This window comes from Chiroxiphia lanceolata, chromosome 6 (assembly GCF_009829145.1).
Source record: "Chiroxiphia lanceolata isolate bChiLan1 chromosome 6, bChiLan1.pri, whole genome shotgun sequence".
Classification (NCBI taxonomy): domain Eukaryota; kingdom Metazoa; phylum Chordata; class Aves; order Passeriformes; family Pipridae; genus Chiroxiphia; species Chiroxiphia lanceolata.
This window is the reverse complement of record NC_045642.1, coordinates 9,886,766-9,914,415: the sequence shown is the minus strand read 5'-3', so window position 1 is coordinate 9,914,415 and position 27,650 is coordinate 9,886,766. Positions and strand designations below refer to the sequence as shown.

The 27,650-nt window shown below is 42.3% G+C and overlaps 1 protein-coding gene across 5 annotated transcripts in view; it reads left to right on the top strand.

Annotated features, from left to right (window-relative positions):
- TEAD1 (TEA domain transcription factor 1) overlaps positions 1-27,650 on the top strand; it is a 157,548-nt gene that overhangs the window by 46,295 nt on the left and 83,603 nt on the right. For 4 of the 5 annotated variants that reach the window (XM_032690438.1, XM_032690436.1, XM_032690437.1 and 1 more), the window contains exon 2: positions 7,534-7,787. In XM_032690438.1, coding sequence (XP_032546329.1) covers positions 7,640-7,787 — 148 coding nt within the window. In that variant the 5' untranslated portion in view covers positions 7,534-7,639. Of the gene's footprint in view, positions 1-7,533; positions 7,788-27,650 lie in introns of those variants that run through there. The other variant, XM_032690435.1, reaches the window with a different exon arrangement.

The window sequence follows — 27,650 nt, the reverse complement described above, 5'->3', positions numbered from 1 at the left end:
TATCCTTTCCTTCGCTTTGTGTTGGCAATTAGCAAAAGCAAGTCAGACGCGGCGCTCAACGTTCTTCATCCTGCCGAGTGCCAAGTCGTAGTTAGAATAATCTTTGTTGGTTAGCACCACGATGCAGGACTGGAGCTGGGTGAAATCCCAGGAACACCCTTATAATTGAAGCCAGCTGGGTGTAAATGAGCGCTAGCACCTAGGATGAGTGTGGCTGCTTTGGTATCACAGGGGAAGGAATCATATCTCCAGCAGCTGTGACTGTAATGAGATAGGCATTCACAACGGGTATGTTGAGATTCACCTACCCGGTGATAACTCGGTAATCCGTGCAGACCATGGCCCTCGAGTGGTGTGTAGCCCCTTAGAAAGCAGTTTTCCAAGCTGGATTGCTGGTCACTAGCTAGTTAATATGTGTGGTTTTGAAACTGTAGCCGCTTGCAGAAGGTGTCCTGGTGAGCCAGCACAAAGCTGACAGAGCCCGGGAGTGTGGTGTAGTCACAGTCAGAATCCAGTCGTTTCCCCACTGAGAAGATGAACTATTTTATTAACAGTATGAAATTAAAACTAATGGAAAAGAAAACTGGGTTGGAGTCAATGACTCAGTATCCTTACAACAATAATCGTATATAAACAAAAGCAGCTTTTGGAAAAATAAATAAATGAGGCCCTCAGAGTGGTACCAAATACTCTTTTCACTTGCATAAAGAATGCAGAGATGAAAGCTGTTTGCAAAGGGAAGAATTCCCATGTATTAGCATCAACCCACTCTTTGCTGAGTAATCTGTTTCTATAAGCAAAAAAAAAAAAAAAAAAAAAGGCAATTCAAGGAGAATGCATTGTTTCTTTTTATAAATAGTTCATATAATCCTAATTTCACATTTAGGCCTATATGCTGCCTACTCTCGCAGATCTAAGTCGTTCTTTGTTCAGTAAGTTTCCTCAGAGTTTGTGAAAATACACATGTAAATCTTCTCAGATGATCAGGGTGCAGAGTTCTGTTGGAAGAAAACTATCACTTCACTGATGTTATGTTACATGTTTTTGGTATTTTACACACTGACATGGCACTGTCTGTCTTCCTACTACTTTTATGTTTACCCTCAGTGCAGTAGTTGAGGAGAAGAAAGTGCGCCTGAATTCACTGCATAATGCACTTGCTTCAGAAAAAAGCATCATGTGCTCTTCACAGTTGTTCTGTAGCTGCAGTTGAACTGATCATGTTATTCCTGCACAGATCCCAAAGACAAATCTGAAGTAGGTAGCTTGCAGTTAATACATAGCTTGAATCCCAAGCAAGAAATGGTAACTTCTATCTTAGGGCAACAAAGGTAGTTTATAGGAACGATAGAAAGTACATAGAAGCATCATTGCATGCAACTATGTGATCACTGAAAAAGCACAGCATCAGAATTTCTTCCTGAAGTGTTCATGCAATCAGACAAAAACTTGTTTTATTACATTTCAGTGGCAAATGTGAAGGGCTGAATTAGTCTGACTGAGTTTTAAAGGAAAACTTGATCCTACAAATGGACTGCTTCTGTCTCCTGGTGCTCTTTCTTCTTAGAGGGAATAACTGCTGATAAGTAGAACTTGTAACAGAAATACAATATAAAGTCATTTTAATCTAATGGTTTCACCACTGAATGCTCTGTAAATTATTTACATTTTTATTCTTCATACTGTGTTATATCCTTTCCTCATAAAAAGAAATTATATATTTTAATATAAAATGGCTTGAATATATATAGTGTTTTCCTGAAAGTAATACCTGAAGAATGCCTCAATGAATCAGGAAAATCCATACATACTTACCCATCACAGGTAGAAAATCCACAGTGTAAATTTCTTTTTAAATAAAAAGATTATTTTTTTTATATGCTTGACTTGCATAAACACTTTAAAGATACTTTTACTGGCAACATAGAAACATAAAATCCTAGTAAAATTCAAGCTTTCCACCAGTTCCGTATTTAATTTAATCAATGCAGAAAGAGCTTGAGAAATCTGGATATGATGGCAAGAGTTGTGCAGTTCAACAGATATCTGGAAGCACTGGGGGGTGGCTGGGGGATGAGGCAGCCTCATCTCCCAAAACTCCCACGGAGAGTACCAGCAGGAGATGGAGCCTTCTCCTCCCCAGCCTGGTGGTTTGGTCTTCCCCCATCCTGGCTACCTTGATGAGCTACTTCACAGGTGGCTTTTGCCAGTGATGCTCATGCAGCAGGATGCCCAGCAGGATGCCCAGCAGGATGCCCAGCTCCTGTGCAAGGAGGCTGCTCTGACTGGAGTGTGGAGCTCCACAGGCACCTGCAGTAGGAAGCCTAGTTTTGCCTGGATTCCTGCCCTGCAGCTGACAAAGCTGTCTGGTCACTAGGACATGTGTGAAGTCTCTTGGGCACCTGGATTCCCCCCTGCCTAGTCAAGGATGTGCTCCCAGGGCAGGTTTCCTCCTGTTGGGGCTGAGTCTCACGGCATCATGTAGTTCGTTTCTCTACCTCAGACAGGGCTGAGCATTGATCCTGAGAAACATTCGTGTCACCTTCTCTGAACAACCTCTCTTCTCCAGCAGTTCTCCCATGCCCTCAGATGCTTCCAGTGTGGGACTTGGTAGGGTCAGAACAGTCTTCCAAATGACCAACCTACAGTTTTCTTGCTGCAACTTAAGTTCTTTGCTTCCTATCCTATCCTTGGTAGAAATGGCCAAGAGTTGCTTCTCTGCTTTGCTTTTACCTTTTCCTTATTTGAAAGTGGTTATCTTCTCACATCAGTCTTCTCTAAATTTAAACAAACCTAATTCCTTTCCTGGTAGGTCATGTTTTCTAGATCTGATAACTTTCTTCCTCTGGATTCTCTCCAGAGCTTTAGCACTCCAGCTGTGGATTTGCACTGCTGAACAAAGCAAAAGGAAAATCCCATGGGCCTGCAACATTTCAAGCCTTCAGAGAAAATTTGCCATCTGCAAATTTAGAATTAGTTGGTTTTTACTCATCTGCTCATTATCATCTTGATGTTTATAAAAAACTTGTTGAATTCACGATCCCATTGTTTTTATATAATTGAAGCTGAGTTTGTTCACAAATTAAAAATAAAATGTATTCTTAAAAGTGTAATTTACCCCTTCAATACTAAGAATCTTTACCTCTAGAATTAAAGTTTTTCTGAAAGACAGATTTTAGGAATATTGGTCTGGTTGAAAGAATGATTTGGTAGCCATCTACAACTATTCATAGCCAGAAGATCAGTGTGGATAACAACACTGGTGCTTTCTCACCTGCCAATTCTTGCAGGTGCCATTGTAGATTATCTCAAAAATACCTACACTTCATCCCCTTCAAGCAGACACAATTTAGAAGACTTGGGAGATATAATGTTTTCTTTCTCAGACACGTCTCAGAATCAAGGCATGTTTTCAGCCATTCTCGTGTTCCTGCACCAATATCTGCAGAGTATTAATCCTCTTCCAGTGGTTATGTGACACTACAGTGAAGGCACCATTTGGCACCTGTACACTGAAATTCAAGAAAGTAAATGAATTAAACAAACAGAGAAAATGGTTTAACTTTTCCAAGATATTATGAAATAAGATTCGTCTCTAATGACTTTTGAAAGGTAGTGTTTTCATGTTGGTTCGTTGTGCAAATATTGAAGGGTATGAAACATATCAAGGCCTTAAATCTTCATTTGCCCTACGCTCCTGTGAGGAGCTATTGATCTCAGTTGTTGGTCTGTGAGCAGCAGCTTTCTGGGCAAGTCCAGGTTTGCATTGCTCATAAAGTGAAGGCATAAGAGAATGTTTTGTGCAAGTAAAGAAACCATTCCCTTGATTAGAAGTTGCGGACTATCATTTGGTTTTAGTTAAATACATTGGTTTGATCAGCTCTGACAACGGCTAATCTTGTTTCTCTGCGTTTTTAAAGTAATTTTTCAAGTTACTCTACTGAGGGAACATAATGATAGTAAGTCCTATCTTGTACCTCATTGAGCTGTCTTGAATGGATTGGCTATAAAACCTGTTTATAAAATCCATTATTGCCCCTACTAATTTCTCCATTCCTAAATGTAACATTGTGTTGTTTGGGGGGGCTGGGGGGGGGATACCTCCATCGTGCAGAGAAAAAGTATCTTAATAACTGAACAACAAAAGATATACTTAGAAGTGACTTAACTGGAGAGAATGGAAAGCAACTGCAGGAAGGATGCATTTGGGTTTGCAGCTAAAGGAGTTTTATGCACAGGGGAAGCTGTCTTGAAATATGTAAGACTGGTGTTTTAGAAGGAAAACTCTAGTTAGGAGAGACCTCCTAAACTGCAGTAGTGTGCTTTAAATAATCCTAGAATGATCATGTGTACAAGCTCTGATTCTGGTGAAGGGAGGTGGGGTTAATTACCCCCAGGAGCTTAACTCTTTGTCTGCTGGAAGTTAGTATTGCAAGATTTGGAGTTTGCTAATATAAAGAAGGCTTGCTTTTAAAAACAATGTTTATAAATTTAAATTGGATTGTAAATCCACGTATTTCACATGAGATTCGTAGCTCATTAGAAATGTGAAACAAAGTTCATCTGTCAACAGCTTGTATTATTTTTGATAATCATGTAGAACTTCAGCATAACAAGTCTGAAATTTTTCGTCACGGTTGGGTCCTTAGAATTCAAGCTAAGAAGGACGTGGAACTGCCTTTTGATATGTAGAGGTGAGCTGGAAGTGATTAACCGAGTTAGCTCATTATTTTCCTGAAATAAGAGGGAGTCATTTAGCAGTTGTAATACAAGGGGTTTTTTTCTCCTTGGTCCTCTAGATTGATCTGTAGTGTCAGCATTCACCAAAATAGAAATCACTGAAAATAACCTTTAGTATGAGAGGTTTTCTTCCAGCAGGTTGCTTCCTGCCCCAATTGTACAGATGTTCTGGAAGAAACATTTGGTTGTCTTACATTTTAGAGGCTGGAATAGTAGCTACTAATGCCTCAAGATGATATCCAAGTATGTAAAAAGGAATGAGAAGGGAGATAGCACCTTAGTGAAAATTCACCAGTAAACACAATGCAAGATATAACATGAATATCAAGTAACATTAATTACTTTAGAGCCTCACTGTGATCCTTGTGCTTTTTAATTATTTCAGCATAATGTAATAACAAGGGCTGGTTTATAGGGCGATAATAAGACTTGAGGCTACGACTGTGACAGATTTTGTAAGCAGAGGGTGGTTGGGCTGAGCAAAAGCTGCCTGTGGCTGTGCTGTGCATTGCGTGCTGTTGGGCCTGGGATCAGGGGAAGGATTTCCTCCTGTAGTCACCTTTGAAGAACAGACCCAGGAAACAGTCCCATTTGGTGCTGTCTTCTGGTGAAATGCTCAATCGTGGCCTCGATCATGATTCTTCCAGTAGCCATTTTCCCCTGCACTATGGCAATAAAACAGAAACCTCCCTAATTATCCCTGTTAACATTCAATTACCTCTCGTTTACCTAAAATTCCCCCTGTATGTGAAGGCTTAAGTGGACATGATTGTTTCCTGTCAGTACTTTCCCAGTATCGCTGTGTTCATGCTTTGGCTTTAATCTTACATACAAGTTTCAACTCTTGCAGGGGTTGAATCAACCATTCAACCTTCTGAGGATGAGGAAGGATGGTGTGTTTCACTATTTTACCAAGGTTTACATCTCCCTTCATGTGCTGAGAATTTAAAAATTTTGTATATTCTGGATTTCCCAGACAATAAGTGGTGCATTTGGCCAGACTTCTCACCCACTTACCATTTCTGTGTGGTTCCCTGTGAATCCATCTGCTCCCTCATTATCAGTTATTAAAAGGCGTTTGAGGCAGTGATTAGCCTGGCGATTGCTGTGCTGAAATGTTCAAACCAATGTGAAGTTAAGAAATGCCTCATTTATAGAAACAGACGGGCAAGTAAGTAAAAATCAAGTTCTTGGGTGTCCATTTCACATGTGCTGATCCCTCCGAGCTCCTGTTAAAGAGGCTGGAGAAGTGGAAATACCCCATGCTTTGGACGTCAGACTGGTAATGTTGGTCTGTGAGGCTGAGAGGCTGCTCCCTGTTTCCCCGGTTTCACCTCTGTTTTTTTTTTTTTCCAAGACACCGTAGCCTGCGAGGGACCGGCCTGTCAGGTTTTGGTTATCTCTAGCGATTGGTTGATTGGTGAGTTCAGGTGGGGGCTGCTGAAAATATTTCCTCTTTCAGGGGGTTCTCCAGCCCAAAGGTGTTTCATCAGAGGTGTCATCGTCTTCCATGTACAACCTCCCCTTCTTTCTCCATGGGGTGAATGCCGTTCTGCCACTTTTCACCTGTTGTTTTACGGGCATCCTGTGAGATCCCAGTGAGAGGTGTATCAGCATGAGAATGGAGGTGTGCAGAAGGGGAAGCCCCTCTCTTCTGCCCCAGCAGAGTAAAACTGTTATAGTTTGGGGATTTTGAGTGTTTACCCAGCAAACTGGACTTTTAAGTGCATTTGCAGCTCAGTGTGCATGTTTGAGCACTCCCATCCACTTAGATTAGTTAGTCACCAAACTTCGTTTTTCAAAATAAAACTGCATTATGCTTAGACATGTTGAGCCAAATCTGTTCCTGGTGTTATTTCACTGACTTCTTGAAGAATTACACCAGAGGTGAATGTGGTCTGGTATAGCAGCTTTTTTGCCTGGAGCAAGTCTTTATAGCAGAGTTGTATTTCTCTCAAAAATAAAAAAGGAACACTGACAGATCTGCAGCTCTGCTGGTGTGAGCAGGTGCAGCTATATTAAATTATTTCTTATTAAATTGATTCAGCAACTTGAAGCTTGTAATTTTTGTTCTGCTATGGTTCTGTGACAGAGACCTTTTAAATCAAGCAAAGCATATATCTTTTCTTGTAATTCCTTTCTCTGATATTATCATTTAAAAAATTTCTTCTCGTATGTAGCTCAGCTTCTTATTGTATTATTTATTTGGGTAAGATCTGAAAATTACAGCCTTTTCCACTTCATTGCATTGAGCTGTGTCATCACCAGCATAATTCCATTTACTCCACTGACATCCGGATGAATGTGAACAATAGTTTTTGCTTTTGTTTTTAGGTTCAAGTGGGTTTAGGCTCTGGTGGTCACTGTGGCATAAATTGTTGTGCTTCCCTTCCAGCCAGTGGAAGTACGCTGATTTACTCCTGCCTGAGGGTCTGGCTCGTCATTTTAAGGGTGCCAGTCTTCAGCCAGATGAAATGTGGCTGGAGAGTTTTTCCAAGTATTAAGACCCACTTTGTCTATCTGTGAAAAATAACCTGATGCTCTATGCCTTCATGTAATTGCACACAGAAAATGTGGTAGAGTTCCCCTTCTGACGGCCTTGTTGCTCCACCTGTGCTCATTTGAGGTAGAATGGTTATTAGTTTTTCACTTTTCCTGGGTCCACCCCATGCTCGTGTTACGGCCATTCTTGCTCAGCTGCAGTTAACTTAGCATCAGAAGTAGACAGAAATGTTTGCCTGGAGTTCCATGTCTTTAATGCCTTTTGGGGTTGTTTGTTTGTTTGTTTTGCAGGTTTATTTCCTTGAAGACTCCAGGCTTAGGCTTGGAGACCCCAGCCATCACCATTGAGCCCAGCAGCTGGAGCGGCAGTGAGAGTCCTGCCGAAGATATTGAAAGAATGAGTGATTCTGCAGATAAACCTATTGACAATGATGCAGAAGGTGTCTGGAGCCCTGACATTGAACAGAGCTTTCAGGAGGCTCTAGCTATCTATCCACCATGTGGGAGGAGGAAAATCATCTTATCAGATGAAGGCAAAATGTATGGTAAGTGGTACACGTTTTAGCCTTTGGAAATAATTGTGCCAATGAGAACTGTAAACCTCGGCTTGTTTTCACACAAAATTCTTAGTTCTGATTTTGGTATTTTTGGAGTAAACCTGGAAGAAACCTGTGAAGTTGGCAGAGCTCAGCTGGGCTGATGTGGTGGTCAGGACTGTCTGAGCCAGTTCCTTCACGACTGGCACTAGGAAGCAATATTGATACAGAATTGTGCCTCTAACAAGTGCTGTACTGTGGCTGAATGTGAATGTTTAAAAGAAACTTCTAAATGTGTCATTCCTGGGGCATAGAAGAAGTAAGCATTTTTCTTTATTTTTCAATAATGGTGAAGACAGGGAAATGGGAAGCACTGTCTGCGTGGTGGTGTGGCAGATTTTGCAATACTGAATTGAAAAGTGATAAAGTTCTCGTTGTGTTCAGAAGCCTCTCGATGAAAGAGGAAAGTTAGGGGTGCCTTGGCATCCCTTTTCTTCCCCCCCCGCCCCCCCCTTTTCCCTTCCCTCCGTGCTAACTGCTACAAATCAGATGACGTGCTGACAGCATTCCATAAATACGGGCTCCGCGAAGGGACACTGACATCTGCACGCACCGTCGGGGCTCTGTAGCTTTCGTCCCGCTCTCGTTTTTTCACTTTCCCATTTTGCAAACCCCTCTTGGGGACCTGCAGAGCCCCTCCCTGGGGTGCCCGTGCTGTGGGTGGCCCCTGGGGACACTCAAACACTGGCTCTGGCTGTACCTGGCCGGGCAGCCCCGGGCAGGGGCGGGGGCCCAGCCCCGAGCAGATGGTGCTGCAGCTGCCACCAGCTGTGCCCCCCGCCTGAGGTCATGGAAACAGGGACTCTGCTGCTGCTGCTGCTGCTGCCGGGACCAGGGCCCCCCGGCCCCCTCCGCAGCTGCCGTGTGACCCCGGCGGCCACACCAAACAGTCGCGTCTGGGAAAAAAAAAAAAGGGGATGAAGCATCTCAGCTGCCCTTGGCAGAAAGTTGCTGGGGCCGGGTTTCCTGCCTGGGTGTTTGTTTTTTATTCTCCCCCCCCCCTTCTCCCGCCCTCCTGTTTTGCCACTGCCCAAGGGAATATAATCTCTCTTGTCCTCTCCTTCTCGCCCCTTTCCGCCTGTTTTGATTGCATTTTGATGCTGTTATTTTCCTTTGGAAAGGGGAGATGATTTGCCTAATTAGAAGGTTGTGCTCCTTCTAGGAGTACATAAGCATGTATATACAAACAAGCTTATTGTGTACTTATACTCAAAAGCTCTACTTAGGCTTGAACAGCCTCATCAACCAAAATAACTGTGGCTGCATTTTTTTTTTAATCAGGATCCCTACAACCACACTAGTCACCCCTGAAATCTGATTTTTGCTGGTTTGAAACATTTTTGTTCCGTTATATAAATTAAAGAAATTAACCTATTTATCCATTCATTTTGACAATTACTGACTTCATTTGATGGTTCTCTAATCCTGAATGTTAAGACTTGTTGAATTATATATGTATAAAGCTATTTGTGCATATCTAATTGCTGATTAATACTGGTAGCTAGTAGTACCATAAGCATGTGCACATCTCACATTTGTCAAATCCTAAGTCAAATATAGTTTATTTTCAATCAAAAAAGGATCTAAGTGTGCTTGATGCTGAAAACCTGACTTAAAGTGTTGCCCTGATTGAGAAGAAAAAAAATGTGTTAGGAAGTGCAAGGGTACTCTATGAGCAGAATTTACATCCTGACTTTGCAGTGGATGAACTCATGTTTTCATTCTTCAAGCTGAGTAACTGCTTTGTAGTGTTTGAGGATTTATTGAAACCATGCTAGGTTTCTGAGGACTTTTCTAATAGAGTCTTATGGCCCTCAGAGCATAATTGTTCTCAAAGGATTTTGAAATCAAAACAGTGTAAGTGTTTTAGATTCTGTGTGGCATAATGAAAATAATTTAATGCCTTTTAGTGGCATACCAAGTTTATTTCACTTACAAGAGAGACATTGCAGTATCTCTAAGCTTCCACAGTGTTGGGGGATATTGTAATGTGTCAGTAATTCATGAACCTTGTAAGACAAAAGGTCAAGAGAGCACCATTTCATTTTCTGTCTGAAATTACCTTTAGATATAGGCACAAGAACAAATATGATTTTTATAGAGGCAAATATAATGATCACTCTGTGTGGATTAAGTTAAGCAATTGTAGTTTTTGATCTTTGGAGGGAGACTTTGAGAAGAGCAGGGATTTTGCTTGAAGAAATATTTTAAGTCTCTGCCTTTGATTTAATGAGAGCTTTGCGACATTCGTGTAAGCAGAAGCCAGAGTTTCTTCACTGTTCTTTGTGGTGGTCTAAAACCACCCTTAAACTCGTGTTTCTAAGAGCTCTGTGTACAGACTCTTGGTCAGCTGGCTCAGGGGGACCTGGTGGATTGCTCAAGAAGGACTGGGGGGCATGAAATCTGGGGGAGTGGGGTTGGCCAAGGGGTGCCTGCCCCTGGTGCCACCTGGGCAAGAGCAGCGTGTCCCACTGGTACTGAGGGACATCTGTGACCTCTCTGGGCAGCCTGAATCACTTCAACTGTTCCTCTACAGCTGAGATCTCAAATGAAGGAGGGAAGGGAAGGTTTGGGAAGGTTTGGGAAGGGAAGGTTTGGGAAGGGAAGGTTTGGGAAGGTTTGGGAAGGGAGGGTTTGGGAAGGGAGGGTTTGGGAAGGGAGGGTTTGGGAAGGGAAGGTTTGGGAAGGGAAGGTTTGGGAAGGGAAGGTTTGGGAAGGGAAGGTTTGGGAAGGGAAGGTTTGGGAAGGGAAGGTTTGGGAAGGGAAGGTTTGGGAAGGGAAGGTTTGGGAAGGGAAGGTTTGGGAAGGGAAGGTTTGGGAAGGGAAGGTTTGGGAAGGGAAGGTTTGGGAAGGTTTGGGAAGGGAAGGTTTGGGAAGATTTGGGAAGGTTTGGGAAGGTTTGGGAAGGGAAGGTTTGGGAAGGGAAGATTTGGGAAGGGAAGGTTTGGGAAGGTTTGGGAAGGGAAGGTTTGGGAAGGGAAGGTTTGGGAAGGGAAGGCTGTTTTCCTTTCCCCTTGCCTTCCCAAAAAAGTAACTTAAGGCACAAGAGGATGAGGAGAACAAAAGACTTCTGATCCTATACCCGCAGAAAAGGGTTGCAGGGCCCCATGACTGGGAAGGGAAAGAGGATGTCTAGACTTTTTTTTTTTTTTTTGCCTTAGGGCATCCTCAGGCTATAAAGGCAAAGCTATAAATGCTCCTGTGCAAGACCAGGAGCGTTTCAGGGTGCTGCTGGCCCAGGGTTGTGGCTCCTTGAAGAAATCTTCAGAAAAGAAAATGAAAGCTTAATGAAACTCTTGTTTTTAAATTAATAGGAAATGGTCGGGTAAGAAGCAAAGACACTTCTTTTGGTTCAGATGGGTAAATTCCAGGAACTGTAGTTTGGAAATTCTTGAGAGAGAGAGAATGCAGGGTGAGGCCAAGGGAACAGGGATAAGCTTTCTGCAGGAAAGCACTGTCCATCACTTCTTTTCCTCTTTCCCATGTGCGTGTGGTTCTGAAGGTCTTAGAGTGTTGGTTTTGTTCCTAGTGCAGTATTGACTAAAAGTAAACAAAATTAAAGAAAGGTGAGGATGGTATAAGTATGAAGGCTTGAAGGAGGATAGAGGAACACATCTATAAGTTGATGCTCACACTCTTTGTGGAAGCAGGCAAGTGTAGCCCACAGAGGAAAGACAGAGTTCTTAGACCCATTTTCATTTGTCTTGCAAGGTATTTGTAAGATTTTTTCCATCTGTACCATTTCAAAAGAAAAATTGATCAGACAAAAATACCATCCACTGGTACAAAGTTGGACACCCTATAATTTGCCTTCCCTCTCAGAGATGCATTCCCATGAATTTCCATGTCCTTGTTTATCCAGCACATAGTAAAACTCAAGCCCATTAGAGGGCATTGGCTGTCCTGTATTTGTACTTTCTTCCGATTGTTGGTCTTTTACTGCTGACAGTTTAGTTGCTTGTAGCAATTCCTGTGAACTCACTTATTGGCAGGATATTTGCCTGTGCTTGTCTTTGCTCCTGGGAGAGTGTTTTGGAAAAGATTACAAGAACGAAAGCTGCTGTGAAATGCAGCCCTACTGTTATCCCTGGTGTAACACTGAAGTCAGTGGAATTACCACGAGAATGGATTTGGCCCTGCGTGCACATTTTCATCTTTTTTTTTTAATTTAGCTATAGAGAGAAGTAGCTTTAGTGCAGTTCTAGGGACAATGCCAAAGTGCCATAAGCTGCTAGGAAGTGTAATATACCTGCAGGCATATTGCTATCAGGACTTCTAACTTAGCCTCAAGGTAGCAAAGGTGGCTTTTGCCTTTAAGACATGAACATAATTTGATCTTAAATTTTGAGACCTGTAAACAGCTCTTCAATTATAAATTTGCATTGGAAGTATTCGTCTCTGCAACAAAACTGCTTGAAAGCATGTAGTGATTATCTAAAAAGCAAGTTTTGTAGCATCTTTAGTTGTTTTACAGAGAAGAACGAGTACTAATTAACGTGAGGAGGTGTATAGCAGCCATTCAGAACTGTGGTATATGTTTATTAGGTTATACATAAAAGCTTTTGCTATGCACTGCCATGACAGTAAAGGGAAAACGATACTTTCATAAAAATTTCATCTCAGGTAATAGAATTTTTGCATGATGAGCAATAATAGTCTTCATTTCCAAAGCACCTCGTATAACCCGAATATTAAAATTGAACTTTGAACTAGTACATTGACAAAAGAAATCCTATTCTGTAGGCTTGTGTGATTCTGTAGCTAACTGCTATTATTTGGTGTTTTTCTGGGTTTCTAATGGGAAACTGCGAGGTAAATAGCTTTATGAAGAATATGGTAACATGGTATAAATTATTTTTACTACTGCTTTTAATTTTAAAAGTCCCATGCAAGTTACTGCCTCTATAAAGCCATTGCTACCTTATAAACTTTCCACAGTATTAAACATATTTGAATGTGAATAAGGTATTTGGAGTGATGAAATACCAGATGTGCAGTATCAGGTTGCATGTTTATTCATCTGTTACTGCAATCACTGTACAAAGATACGCTCCTGTATTTTTCCCCCCCTTTTTTTTTTCTTTTTTTTTTTTTTTTTTTTCTTTTTGGTCTCACAGCAACAGGCACCAACTGCACTAGGAGATGGGACTCCTATTATGAAAGTTGCTGTTTGGTTTTCTTAGGTTGTAAACAAATGTGTCTAGAAACACTCTCGCAGGGCTGGGCTTGCTCGGGGCGTGACATCTCGGCAGGGCGCACGCGTGACGCCAGGCTGTGCACTCCCGTGCCGAGCCACTGGCCAGCAGGGAAAGGGGACCAAGGGCCAGGGATATGGTGTCTGTTTGAAAAGTTACTGCTTGGAAGTACTTGGATGACGAGGGAACCTGCCTGTGAACGTTTTTGCAATCTGTTGGTGTTCTTGCAGGATCAGCGCGCTCTGCTTGCGAGGAGGCGATCTGGTTTTGTGAGCTGAGCAACAGGCGCTGCTGTCAATGGAAACGAGGGGTTATTGGCCTTACTTGTCGAGGATTTCTGAAATGTGGAGGGGCAGAGTTTCGTCTTTCTGCTTGGGCATTCAAGAGTAAATTGTTCGATGGTTTGAGATAAAGTGGCAGAGCCTTCACGAGAGAGTTTTTTTTCTTTTTCTTTTTTTTTCCCTCTGTCATAACCTGTCATCCTCAAGAGAAAATATAAGTGGGACAGTGAGAGTTGTGTGTGATAAGAGTATCGGCTCCTAATGGGGGAGCAGGCAGAAGAGAGCAGACTGTGGGGAGGCACCACACCTGAAAGTGTTGGTAATGTTGTGGAAACTCATACATGGCACGGCAACCGACTATTCATTTGGCTGTGTTGGGTTAGGAGGGTGATGTATTCCAAAGGAACTAGGAAAATATATTAGAAGGTTTTGCTGAAAAATTAGGCGTCAGAAAGAGCAGGGCATCCTTTGAAAGTGATTTTTAGCACTTCAGTTTTCTCCTCTCTCTACTAAACATGTTCTCTTCAGTCGTCCCTATAAAGGAGAGCTCACTGAAAGTTGTTTATAGCCTGTTTGTGGGAAACAGCATCAAGAAAACGGTGTGGCTGCTGCCCAAGTGTTCCAGTGTTTAGTAGGCACCCTTGCACTGAGGAGTTACTAGCAACATCAGTTCTTGCCTAACCAAGTGGAAGCTACCAGAGCAGGTTCTGATCAGACATTTGACCACTTCAGTGTCATTTAATGGCTAATCCTTTTCAAATGGCCATACAGAGCAAGAGGGTGTTTCTCCTTTATGGCATTGTTCCTTTAGTAATACCCTTGTTTAGAACTGACACGTGTTAGCATGAGAGCACTGAAGTGATGCAACCTCACTGGAACATCCAGGATACATTTAGGTGATTGTTGTCTAGTGTGATTTATATTAGCTTGTTTTTCTTCCAGCACTGGTTTCTCAAGATGAACTTGTGATCCTGTCATTGCAGAAGGCATAGTTTTGCAGCCTTAAGAAATAGAGTTGTCGCACTGGGAGGTAGTTAAAGCAGTCTTGATCAGGCTGATGTAGTGTGTTAGTTGGTTGCACAGTACTGAGAGATCAAGATAATTTAATACCCTGAATGTAGATAGCATAAAAGAAAATGGACTTATGTAATTGATCTCATTCCTTGTGGAACTGGGATTCCTCCTAGAAGCATGTTAGAGCAAACACCTTCTGATTTGGACAACCTGGGAACAACTTGAGTTAGGCAAGTAAGGCCCACATTCTCTTGGGGGTTATGGTGGGCTGTCAGGTTTGAATTCCTCTTCATGAGACCAGTATTAAGATTATGGTAGAAGTGTCTCCACTTCAAATACCGGTTGAGTTATCTCACACAATCATGGCAGCAGACCACTGACCCACATCCCCAGTAAAGTTCTTATGTGGGGATGCAGAAGGTAAATTATGTTCATGTTGACACGCTTGCTCTTGGTGTCCTTATGGAAGCAGAAGAGGTAAGAAAACATAGAAACTGGTGTTTGGTAAAGAGAGAGACTTTTGGACAGTGCAAAAATTGACCCTTTAACTGCCGGCATCACCACCCTCACCATGGCTTGTACCAGCCTTTCTAAGAGCCTGGAATTGGGAATCACTTTGAGGCAGAGTAGGGGCCAGTGAGATGAGTGGTGAAAACCAGACATCCGAACCATGTTGGGAGGGAAACTTCATCCTAATGTTCCCGCTGTTCCCTTAATGGTTTTTCTCAATGTGGGTGTGACAACAAATAACACTGTGGGGAACAAGGAGCAACGGGAACACAACAACATTTTACAGCATCTTTGGTTTTCTGGGCACATGCAATGTCCTGAGAAGTAGGTTGGTATCCCACCCCACACCTCACAGGAGTGAGACTGGGCTAACTGTTGGAGAATAAATGCTGTAGTTGTTGTGACATGAGTCTTACACAATTCCCTGAGGGCCATGCTATTCAAAATTAATATGGATCTTAACTGTGTCTTACAGGGATTTCCTCACAGATGCATTCAAGTTTTTTTTTTTTGGTGATGCCCTTGAGAAGTTGCAGTAATACCATTGTATGAATATTTTCCTATCCTACAAACAGTTTCATGTGAGGCACTTGGTCTGAAACATCAGAGAGAAACACTCCAGGCTCTAGGCTTCCAGATGATTTGAGTCTGGAATTTAAGTTTAAGGAATTGGACACTATTGGATTAACAGTTTACAGACTTTCAGCAGGAGTAATGGTTTAGCTACTAGCAAAAGGCTCCTCTGAAGTTCTTCTGTTTTTTTTCTGGGCATACTCAGTGTTTACACTGTATGATTAAGGAACATGTCTTTCTAAGCAAAAATAATATGAATTGGGGACATAAATGTGCTAATTCCATTTCATGAATGCTCTTTTAAACATAGAGAAATGACATGTCTTGTTGGACCTATTGTAAAAGGGACAACAAAGTATCCCAAATTCAAGACTGAACTGGAACCCTGAGAAAGCATAGCACACTGCAGGAGCTGCTGGGAAAACACCATTATAATTTTACCTACAGAGGACTCAAACACTGTTAATAGAAACTGTGATCAACACACACCTTTTCTGGTGTGAGAAGTCAGCATCACTGTCATAACTCTTTAATTACAGCCTTCCTACAACAGCCACCTCCAGCTAGGTCAAGCCTCCTGAGGATTTTCTGGATGTAGGTAGATTTCATGCTTTTGTTGAGATCTCCTTTGTATCTTGAATGGGGCAGTAAGCTTGACAGAGGTTACCGTATGTACGAGCCATGAAAAAAGATCAGGTCATCATCCCAGTTCCTGGTTTGGTTGCCCTCCTTGGAGGGGATGCACCAGAGATCCAACAAGCAGTGATAGGTTTGGCTTGGGCTGAGTCTTGGTTTGTCTGCAGGCAAACATACCAGACTTGATGTCTGATGGTTTTGGGGGCAGTGGCACAGAATACATGCCTGGAGGTGTTACGGAGCATATTCCAGTAATCTGTGTGGAAGTAGAAGAGGTAGGTTATACTAAGTTTGCATAAGTTTTCAGTATGCCACGTCATTGCAGCAAAGCTAAAACAGCTCAAGCTTATTTGCCTGAAGCTGCTTCACTTTTGCTTTCTTCTACCTTACTGGTGTTTGGTTAGCATGGAAAAGAAAAGCATTAATTAAATAGAGATCACTGTTTAAATAGCCTTTTATACCATGCTTGCAATGCAAGTGAGTAGGGAACACAGATGAAAAATGCATCTTCAGCCACTTGTATTCAGCACCAGTTTTACCCTTAAACTAGGGAGTAACACTACTGTCTTAAACATTGGGAAAAAGAAAATGTTAGCCCAAATGGTTCCAACTCCAGGGATTTGGGGACAGCAGGATTACTATGTTTATGAATATAGCTGACAACTAATAATTTTACACAGTGAAAATAGTCTTTGTATCATTTTAACAAATACCTTCATGTGGTCTGGTAACTTCAGCATTTAATTCTTTGAACAAGAAATGCATTTTCATTTGTTTAGTTCCTCCTGTTGGCAATAAAACTTTTAGTACAATTAATGGTGAAATAAATGTTTACTAATAGCTACATGCATATATGCACATACATATATGTGCAAATACGCGTGTTTGTGTGTGTGAATAAAATGTGCTCTAGCCAATTCAAATGTACTTAGGAGACCTCAATAAGGACGTTTGTACTCAACCAATTGGCTGCCTCTTGACTGGGACCTTCCTTCTTTGCTTTGGCAACTGAATGCAACCTGCTGTGAGAGCAATCTGCGAAGATATAGTATGATTCATATTTGTAGTCGTTATTAGATAGGTATGTAAGCATATATTTAGATAGGTGAGGTATGCAGGCATATATTGTCTGTTACATATTTAGACTGCATGGTGTATTTTTAGCTGTAGGAGGCCCAATCACCAGAGGTTGGGAGAATTACTGTAAGGGATAGTGTACGGAGGAGCCGCCCGCAGAATTTTCCATCCTGCGAGGCAGGGAAAAGAGTCCATTGGAGCTACATAGCTGGGTGTCCAGAGGAGTGTCATTAACAGGTGGGACAGTTCAGAAAGCCCTTTGGCCTGGCTGCCCCAAAGTCTGTTGATCTCTCTCAGCCCCCGTTTGGTAGCAGTTTTCCCGGGTTTCAGCCTCCCACTGACCTCTGCGAGTGTGACACACAGAGAGCTGGGGACAGCGTGGACTCTGGCATATGAGGTTAGCAAAATAGGAGGTAATAGGAGAGATGCATTAGAACTGGAAATACTGAGCAGAAATAAAAATGAGGTAAAATAGCCCATAAAAAAACCCCACTTCTATTAAAATTATGAGACAGGAAATTATACAAGTTGCCTTTGCCGAATGAAGAAGTCTAGAGAGACTAAATAACTTGTCTGATGTCATCAAGGGTTGGGAATTGAGGCCTCTTGCCCCACAGTGCCATCTAAGTTTTAATGCTGAAGGGGGCCCTTTCACAGCTTATCCAGTGACCCTTGGGGAGCTTAGGGCAGCTGTGGCAAAACCATGTTCCTGCACCACATCCTGTGTGTGGGGAGAGCAGGCTGCATCTTCTGAAAAGGGCAATCTCTGCATAATGTGACCACAGGATGCCTTTCTCCTCTGATAGGGGAGTTGACTAAATGCCATTTTATTATTATTAGCCATTTTCTTAATATAGTAGTTCCTTGAAACCAAACAAGAAAAGGTCCTCAAGGTGCTTTATACTGTGTACAAATAATGGAGAGCTATAAGGAGTCTAATATTTATATGGAGAAGAGAGAGAAAATGGATAGGAAAGTGAGGTGATATTTAGCTCCATATTGATACTCCATGAGATGATGTGGTCCTTCCACAGAGTAATAGAGAAGCTGCTGAAAATAAGATGTAATTTGCTCATAACATCATTATTCAAGGAACAAAAAATATGTAGCCTTATCCAACGACGTAATCTAAGAGGTCTTTACTCTGTGCCAAACTGAAATTCTGCTATTTAATTACCGATTTAGAAAATATCTTGGGCTCAATTTCCTCCTCAGTTACGCTGTTATAAATCTAATGGAATTGTTAAAGATTTATGGCAGTGTAACTGAAGGCAGAATTGGGTCCCTTATGTTTAAAACTTAGTTTGCCACATAAGTAATAATTCCTGTTTTCTAGGCAAGAGTTTAAGAATTTTGCAGACCTCTGTTTCTGTAAAAGAAATATGAACTTCAGTAGTGTGGGTGAGTGATTAATGCTGGAGGGGATGTCTAGGGGCAGTCTGAATTGGCTGGTGTGGAAAATCCATGTGCAATTCAGATTTAGGATCTGTTTGCAGATGCCTCGTAATTTAAAATGTCAAAAAAACCCCAAACCTTAGGCCTTCTTGTAGTAAATTAATATACTGCTTGTTCAGTGTGCAGCAGGCTTTGCTGAAGTAATACCCTCATATGAGGTGTGAACTCATCCCATTCCCCTTAGTAAGGACTTAACTTCAGAATTGATTATGACTCTTTAAATCCCAACAGTACCTAAATCACATTAAAAAAATTCCCAGTTTTGTTTTTACTTAAATCATATGTTTAATGACTTAAAAAGGAAAAACACTGCCTTATTTATCCAGACCTAAAGAAATCTTGTGTTAGCACAGATGTATTTTATCCACTGGCTTTTCATCTCTAAAGGAAGGGTCTTTCTAATGAGCAACTGGCTCTTTACTGGTTTTCTCCTCTTTCACTTAGGAAAAGAGGTCAAATTCTGCAAAGTGAGTTGGGATCTGCCCATATGCTGTATGGAGGTGCCTGGTCTGGCCCAGGCACATCCTGTGCACGTCTTACCCCCCAGACAGGGTCAGGGGGTCTCTGAGAGGGTCCTGGCCCTTGGGGCTGCAGGGGGACGCCGTGAGCACAGGCAGTTTCCTCAGGAACACACCGGGATTCTGTAAGCTGGAAATATGCTGCTGTGGGATTTATGCCACCTCTGACAAGTCTATGCTTTTTCGAAAGTGGTGCAGGCCTACAGGGTATGGTAGAAATAGTAAAGAGTCATAACACAAAACTCAAGCACAACATGAGCCCTTTAAAAGAATGTAATTCAATGTCTGTTCAGAAGAGTAAATTTTGATTCAAATGCAGTATTTAGGTCCAAGGTATATTTTTAGGAACTTCATTTAAGAATTAATTGAAGAATTAATTATTTTAACATTGCTCCCAGTTTCTCTACTTCCTCCCTCTCAGTGGTGCAGAGAGATGGGGAATGGGGGTTGCAGTTCATCACACATTGTCTCTGTTTCTCCTTCCTTCTCAAGGGGAGGATTCTTCACACACTTCCTGTTCTCCAGCATGGGGTCCCTCCCACAGGATACAATTCTCCATGAACTTCTCCAGTGTGAGTCCTTCCCATGGGCTGCAGTTCTTCCCGAACTGCTCCAGAACCTGGAGCACCTCCTCCTCCTCTTCCTTCTGCACTGACCTGGCTGTCTGCAGGGCTGTTCCTCTCACATATTCTCACTCCTCTTTGGCTACAACTGCCCAGGTTTTTTTCCTCCCTCCTGAATCTGTTATCCCAGAGGCACTACCACTGTCACTGATGGACTCAGCCTTGGCCAGCAGCAGATCTGTCTTGGAGCCGACTGGCACTGGCTCCGTCGGACACGAGAAGTTTCTGGCAGCTTCTCAAAGTAGCCACCCCTGTAGCCCCTCACTACCAAAACCTTGCCATGCAAACCCTCTGTGAAAACAGTAACTCTGAGTGAACATAAAACATTTCAATGTTTAATACAGTCCTGACTTGATGCATTGATTCATGATACCCGTGACTTTTAAGTATGGATTTTGTTTGTTTTTTAAAAACTGATAAGTCGTTAATTACCTAAAAATTAGTTCAAATTTGAAGGAGTAAACCACCCTGTTGTCATTGAGGTATTTTCCAACCTAAGCAAAGGCTCAGGTATTCCAGATATGATAGATGTGCAGATTGCATAAGACATTATGCATTGCTCACTCTAAGATACAGAGTCCTGTCTGCCCTTAAACCCTTTGTTCTCTTGGCTGAATGCAGTTAATTAGCAACCGTCTCCATAGCAACTGCCTCATAGTCCAAAAACATTGTCTCGTTTTTGCAGTTTAGCTTATCACACTGTTTACCTGAAGGGCTTTTCACTGCGTTGAGTCTCATTTAAGTTGGCTACGTGCCTGCTCGCGGAAGTGAATTGTCAAGATAGAAAAACACCACCATGGCAGCAAGATGCTGAACAGGGCCCTGTGTGTGGAACCAAAAACATTAGAAAAGTTCCGTTGAAACAAAAGTTGAAGTTTGCAATGATTTACATGCAGTTTTAAAGCACGTGACTTGCCAGGAATACAGTGCCTTTTAAAATGCTGCTGTACTTCTGGGCCTTTTTTTGCAGCGTCTTACAGCCTTCCCCCAAACAGTGTTGCCTCGCCTGTAGCACACTCTCAAACCTGTGACCTTTGCAGGCATAGACCTTCGTCTGGGGCTATCAGGAGGCTTTGCCTCCCTCTAAACCAGGGCTGTTTCAGGCAGCTCCAGCTTGTTTTTTAAGAGGATGCTGCTGTATGCTGGTCAGCTGTGTCAATGATTGTAAACCTATTAATTTTCCTTTACATTAGTACCATTTCAAGGGAAATCTGTGAGTCGGTTCCATATGATAAATTAGCTAGGAAGGGAAGGAGAAGAGCTATTGTGGTCATATAAATCATAGTACGCTGGAGATTTAGGCTTATTTATGTCAGCCATCAAAGTGGTGTTAAAATATCTGCCGTGTACTCGTATGACTCAGACAGTCACAATAGGCTCAGATTTGTTCTAATACGACTTTGTCGGTGTAGGATGACATATTTAAATCATGTTTGAACTTTATACAGAGGCGTGTCCAGATATGCACACACCTTTATAGAGGCTGACTTGAAGGTGTGTGTTATTGAAATGACAGTGAAATTTCACTGGTGTCTCAATATAACCTTTATGTCTGGCGTGAAACCAGGATTGTCCTGGCATGAGAACTGATGTGAGAAGAACCTTTTTTCTTGCACGTTAATACTTGGTTTCTCTTTTTTTTGTTTGTTTGTTTACTTTTTGGTTTTGTTTTGATTTTTTTTAATTTTTATTTTTTTGTTTGGTTGGGTTGGTTTGGTTTGTTGTTTTTTTTTTTTTTAGTGGGCAGTACAGTGGATGAGAGGCTGATTTAGACTGGGGTAATTTTCATTTTATCCTAGGCAAACCACACACCAGAGCTTATCATCCAACCGTGCCACTACACGCTGGCCTCTGTTCCCTTTTCCAGTAACAGTTTCAGCTGGCAAAGGTTATTTTCCTTATTAGCCCCGAATGGCATGTGGGGCTGCTGCATCTTGATAAAAAGGCTTCATTCAGTATGATGTGTTTGAAACAGTCTTTCCACAGATTTGAGAAGGTGTTTTGGGCTCTGTCAGGGTTAAAAAGCAGGATGCATGGAAACCCTGCCAGTATTGCTGGTGTAGTCCATTATTCCTATAGAGCTTCTTGTTGATAAAGGGTTATTCTCTGTTCATGTTAATGTCTCGCTCATACTATTTCACATTCACTATCATTATTAGTAGTATTTGAATTATAGCAGTGCTGAAAGTCTGCAGGCAGGATAAAGGCTCCATTGTAGTAGGTCTTGTGCACACAAGATGAGACAATCTCTGCTCCGGCTGTTTACAGTCTGTTTTAAGACCAGTAGCATAAGTGGGTTTATCATATGAATAGCAGAGAGGGGAGAGAAAATGCAACAAATGATAGCAAACCCATGGCTACATGAAGCAACTGTTCATTTAGGTATCTGGGAGGCATTCGGTGTTTGCTACACTTGTGGTCGAGAGTAGAAGCTAAATAAAATGCTTTTGTTTTTCACAGTGGGCAGTGCTCATCTCCAGGGCCACTGGGGCACTGTGAGGAGTGAGGAGGGCTTGTGGGGGGGAAGGGGCAGTAGGTAGAGCAACTGGTGGAGGTGCCAGACTGAAGGGTAGGTGAGGCTGGCAACAAAAGGACTGCTGAAGTCGGGAAAAGAATTCAATGTGATAAATAGTTTCGCTGCTTATCAGGAGCAAGCTGCTTCACCCCTTGGTCTGCCACAGGGCGTTACACAGGCTGTCCCGTGCTATCCCACTTAGGGACTGATGCCTTTGAAACCACAGATGCTTGAAGTCAATCCCCCGGTAACTTCAAGCATATAAGACTGTTTGCTCACATTCACAGATCTTCCACAAACTCGCTTTGTATGGAAACCACAGAGAGTGTCCAAACTGTCAGGATATTTTCCAGCTTTTAAAAAGGCATTTAGCGTTGTCAGCACCTTCGAATCTACATCTCAGTTCTCCTGAAGCCAGATTTGCTAGGTACCCTTAGGGGTCCAGAAATGGAAAACTCTAATGGCCTGAAAACGCCTGCTAGAACTTGACGTTATTTAATTAGCTTAAAGTAGAGCTTGGCAGATGGCAAAACAGTGGAAAGGACCTCCCTTTATAAAAATATGGGCCACATCCTCAGCTTGTATAAACTGGCAGAGCTCCACTGAAATAGATGTTCAGCTTCTGTCAATTAGCAGGGAAGAGAAAAACTTCTGAAAACAGGAAAAAAAGCTATAAGGCCACATAAATTATCAATGCAGTTCAGGTACAGAAATTGTTTTTAACACTTTAAAGACTGTTCCATTTCCAAAGCAACTGTATCTTTTACAGTCTTGTTTTCGTTGATGTGCAGTTCAGAGAAAGAATTTGGCTGGCTTTCCCAGAGCTGCATTAAGTCTGCAGACCTCGCAGCAGTGAGATGAAGCACTCTTTGCTGGTTTTTGCAAGTCATTCACTTATGAAAGTCAGATATCAATAATTCATTCTAGTAAAACCAGTCTCTAAAGTTATGTAAATTTGTCTATTATGTGATAACCCAAATCAACTTTAACTAAGTTTTTTAGAAAGAGAGAACTTTGATTGAAAGTTGTGAGCTCACCTCAGCCTTTTCCAGTAAAAATTCTTGCTCAGATGAAAACTCCCATATGTTTAAAAGCTGTTGTGTTCTTACATTTTAATGTTTCCCATTAATTGCTTGGACTTTTTTGTTTTTAATTGGAAACATGAAAACAAAGCCTGAACAACAAAGCTGACTGCTCACTTGTCCCATTGCATGGTAAGAACCTGACAGATTCATTAAATCTATAAAGGGATCAGGTCAGAATTGGAAGTGAATTGAACTTGCTGAAAGCAATGCAATGTTCACAATCTGCTTTCAGACTGGCTTTTCTGTACCTGCTCATTTTTCTTTGTATTAAACCATCTGTGTAATTTAAGGAGCTACTGCAGGTTAACACCATACTATAGCACATTGTAAGGCTTCAGAGTTCTCTGGCTCCAAGCTGCAGATTAACTGCTTAAAAGCAGTAAGAAGGAAAGCTAACTTTAAATACAGCAGTAAGAGGGATTTGAGATATTGTTACAGGTTGCTAAACTTGGGCCATGCAAACAGTTGTGAAGTCACATTTCCAGGGTGGGTGCTGAGCTATGCATGGGCAGCCTGTCCCTGCTCCCACCCACTGGGACATGTGGTGGTTTAAGCACTAGGTGAAGGAGGAGAAAGTGGGAGAGCAATTGTGTCTGGTGGTGCAGCACAACCAGCCATCACTGCAGCCGGGTCAGACGGCTCTCCGGTCTGACAGAGCTGGGTGGCTGCCACTTAATTGTTTTCTATTTATTTATGATTTATTTTATGATTTCATGTAATCATGTGACATTTTATAAATTCTTCCCGTTCCATAAATCTCATGATTTATGATCAGTTACGATTTCTGTTACTTTTCATGCTGCCACCTGCAGCATCATTGCTGCTGGGAGCCCTGGTCCTGCTGGGGACACCTGGGCACCCCATCCCATCAGCTGGGGCACAGCACCTCCTCCCCAGTTCCCAACAGGAGCTGGGGCTTGCTACCCTGCCACAGTGACTCATGCCCCAGGCATTCCTGCAGTCGATGCCCCCTCCCGGACCACTTTTGCCCTCGGGAAGTTATTTTCTCAGCAGTGGATGTGCACAAGACATGCTGTGGCCAGTCCACTCCAGAAGCTGGTGACAAGTGTCTGAACCTCAGGCAAAGGGTTGGAGTGGATGGCCATGGTAGTGGCTGTCCAGCCTGTGCTGGTGTTTGAGTCCAGGATAGCCAAGCAAGAGGCCTTTCTCATGCAGGGAGGAAAGGCAGGACACCTCTCTTCTCACCTTCTGGTGACAGAAGTCACCAGGAGCAGAATCCAGCTCTGCCAAGTTCACCCAGGTTTCTCCTGTCTTTCCCCTCAAGGAAGATTCATATATCCCCTATTAATAAATTACAAACCATAGTAAATGACTTGAGAACACTATTTAGGGGCTCTAGGGCTCTGCTGTTTATGAAACCATCCATTAAAAATAATGTATTTTGCTTGTGTGTCCTGTGAGTTAAGGAAGGTTTGATGAGAGTCAGAGAGTTGGCATGTGTGCAAGCTAGAGGACAGGCACGTGACATTTTTGTGATAAGAGTAATATGACAGGTTGGCCTATAGCATACCTGTTATTGAAACATCTAAATTACCTGAAAATTCATGGTTAAATAAGTAGACTTTCAATGCTGTGTGTAATTCCAGATCTTATTATTTTTGCAGCACTAGACTTCATAATATGCAGTGCAAAATACTTGCAATTGTCAAATTGCTTTTGAGAATTGGAAGTTGTACTGGACAATCAAATGAATTGATGGGCTGGCTACTACAGGCAAAGCTTGATTTCTAAGGTTGTGTAGATTAAACTAAAAAAGATAACCTAAGGTCATAGACATAAAGCCTAATATGAGATTTCTTTGTAGAAAATTGTCCTCCAGGTTGTTTAGAAGAACGATGCTAAAATACAGAACAAAATTCTCTGGACAAAAATGTGATAGCAGGTTGCACATAAAAAGGCAGATTCACCTGTGCAGTTCCCCAGAGTTTCTTCAGCACAGATGAGGTGAGACTCTGGCCAGAAAACCAGCTCCTCTGGGAAATTGCATCATGAAAAATCTGGCCCATAGCCACTGCAGTTGGGAGAGTGCTGACAAGGAATTTTTTGCATATATTCTTACTGTTCCGTTCTGGCTTATCACAAGCCAGGTTTTCACGTTGCACTGAAAATTGTTGGGGTGGTTTATTTTATTTCACACATAGAATATAAGTAAAAGACCACTCTCAGGCAAAACTGTGTGGCCATGGAAGGCTGAACTGAGGTGATGGGTTGTTTTTAATGGCATTCCCTCCGAATTAGGTTTGTGGATATGAGGGTGCTGCATGCATGAGAACCCCAGCCCTCACTGCACAATTCACCCAGTAATCCCATGTCTGGGGTGCTGCTGCTCTGACAGAGGTCCCTTCAGGCAGCCGGGGCTGAGCACCTGTGCCATGCATGGTTTAACCTGAATACCCCCAGAGAACCCACACGAAATCAGGAACTCATTGAAAATGGAGGCCCAAAGGAATTTCTTGCCAAAGAAATAATTGTTTAATACTGGAGCTCAAGATTCTGTTCAGGGACTCTTGACATGCTACCTTAAATATAAAGCCACTGTGCCTAATAAATGGGGGGGGGGGGTGTGACTGTGTGTGCCTGACCACTTTGTGTGTGTTTGAACATGATGGGTTTTATTAGGAGCTCTGGGAGAAGTCAGCAAGGAAGAGGCACATGACCAGTAAGTTTATTTTACGGCATCACCCTCTTGATTCATAAACTTAAGACACCTAGGCTGTGGTAGAGGCTGAAGTGTAGTGGTGTGGTGGGACCAACCAAAACAGACCCCTGGGTCTGCAAATGTGCTGAGCCTGGGACAAGAGGAGCTGGTACCCAGAGGGAGAAATGAAAGCCTGGGCAGAGACATAGTTTTTTTGTTTGTTTTTTTTTTTTTTGTCAAAGCTGATGCACTGATGTCTCACTTAGAGGGAATTGCAAGCCTGTGTGTAGAAACAGTGAGGCTGTATATCAGTTAGTACCAGTCCAGGTAAAACTTGTAATACTGGTATCTCGTTAAGCACCCGAGTTCTCCACAGCATGGGCAGCTTCACAGATTTTTGGGTCATGAGTGGGATTTTAGGCTTCATGGCTGTTTTCTGGAAGGATGTTCAAGGGGAAGATTTTGCCCCTTCAGGACAGCACTGTCCTCTTCAGCTTCCTGTCATATCTGTGGCAGCAGAGAGGTCACCTCCTTCCGTGGTGGGACATCCACACTGGGCAGGGTAACACAGGTGCCTGCAGAAAGCCCTACGACAGCTGACAGGTCACATCCCTCACTTATCCAGCCAGGAGCACTGAGGGCAAAGGCTTGTGGAGTTTGGATGACAGGGCTTTAACAGAAGCAGTCAGGGAGGGCTAAATAGGAATGACTGCTTTGTCAGGTGTGGAATACAGGAACAAACTGAAAAAAATCCACTATAGAAAGAAAGAGGCAACTGGGGAAGGAAATTTCAGAAACTGAGGTGAACTTGGATTTTGACTTCGTGTTTGTGCTGTAAGTAGAAGACATGGAGCGAAATGACCATGAGAGAAATGTAAAGCATTTGGAGCTTAAGCAATGGAAACTTGGTGTAAGGGTTCTTGACTGCAGGTTGATACTAAACAGACAGAGGGAAGAGATCCATAACACACAGGGTTTATAGGTAGGGAAACATAAGAGTATTTGTAAGGAGTTGAGTACTTCATATATAAAAACTAGGTTATAGTCAGATTTTTCATGTGCTGTATTTCTTAACACTTTAAATCACAGTGAATATTTGCAATAACAGCTAAATTCAGACCCAAAGGCAAAATATAAAACTAATAGTTTAAATCTAGACCTCTAAATCCATAAACAGGCAAGAAGTAAAAAGGACCTGCCTGACAGAGATGCTCACAGAGTGTTGCTTGCCACCTCAGTAATTGCTACGTATGGGGTTGTAGCTGAGGACATTTCACATCCCAAAAGCCAGCCAGAAAACCTCCAAGCAACTAATGCTGGATGTGTTCTTGCATACTTTGCTGAAAAGCAGCCTATCAAAATTAACTGCTATTGGTGAGCTCCTCGTTTTATTTTATTGAAATCTGTAGACTTTGGAGGACGTTTCTTGTGTGTGTGTAAGAACTGAGCAATGTTTGGTGTGTGCTTGAAGGGTGACACAAGATGGGCACTTGTTTCTGTAGCTGAGATCAGTGGAAACTCATCAGTGTCTTTGGTGGGACATGAGCTTCTCCAGCTCCTCCTGACCCCACTCAAATCAGTGCGAAAACGTCTCTGGACTTCTGAGGGTGCAATGGTGCTCTTCATGGCAAGCTTTTGAAAACTTACAGTAATATATTCTTTACTCATGTT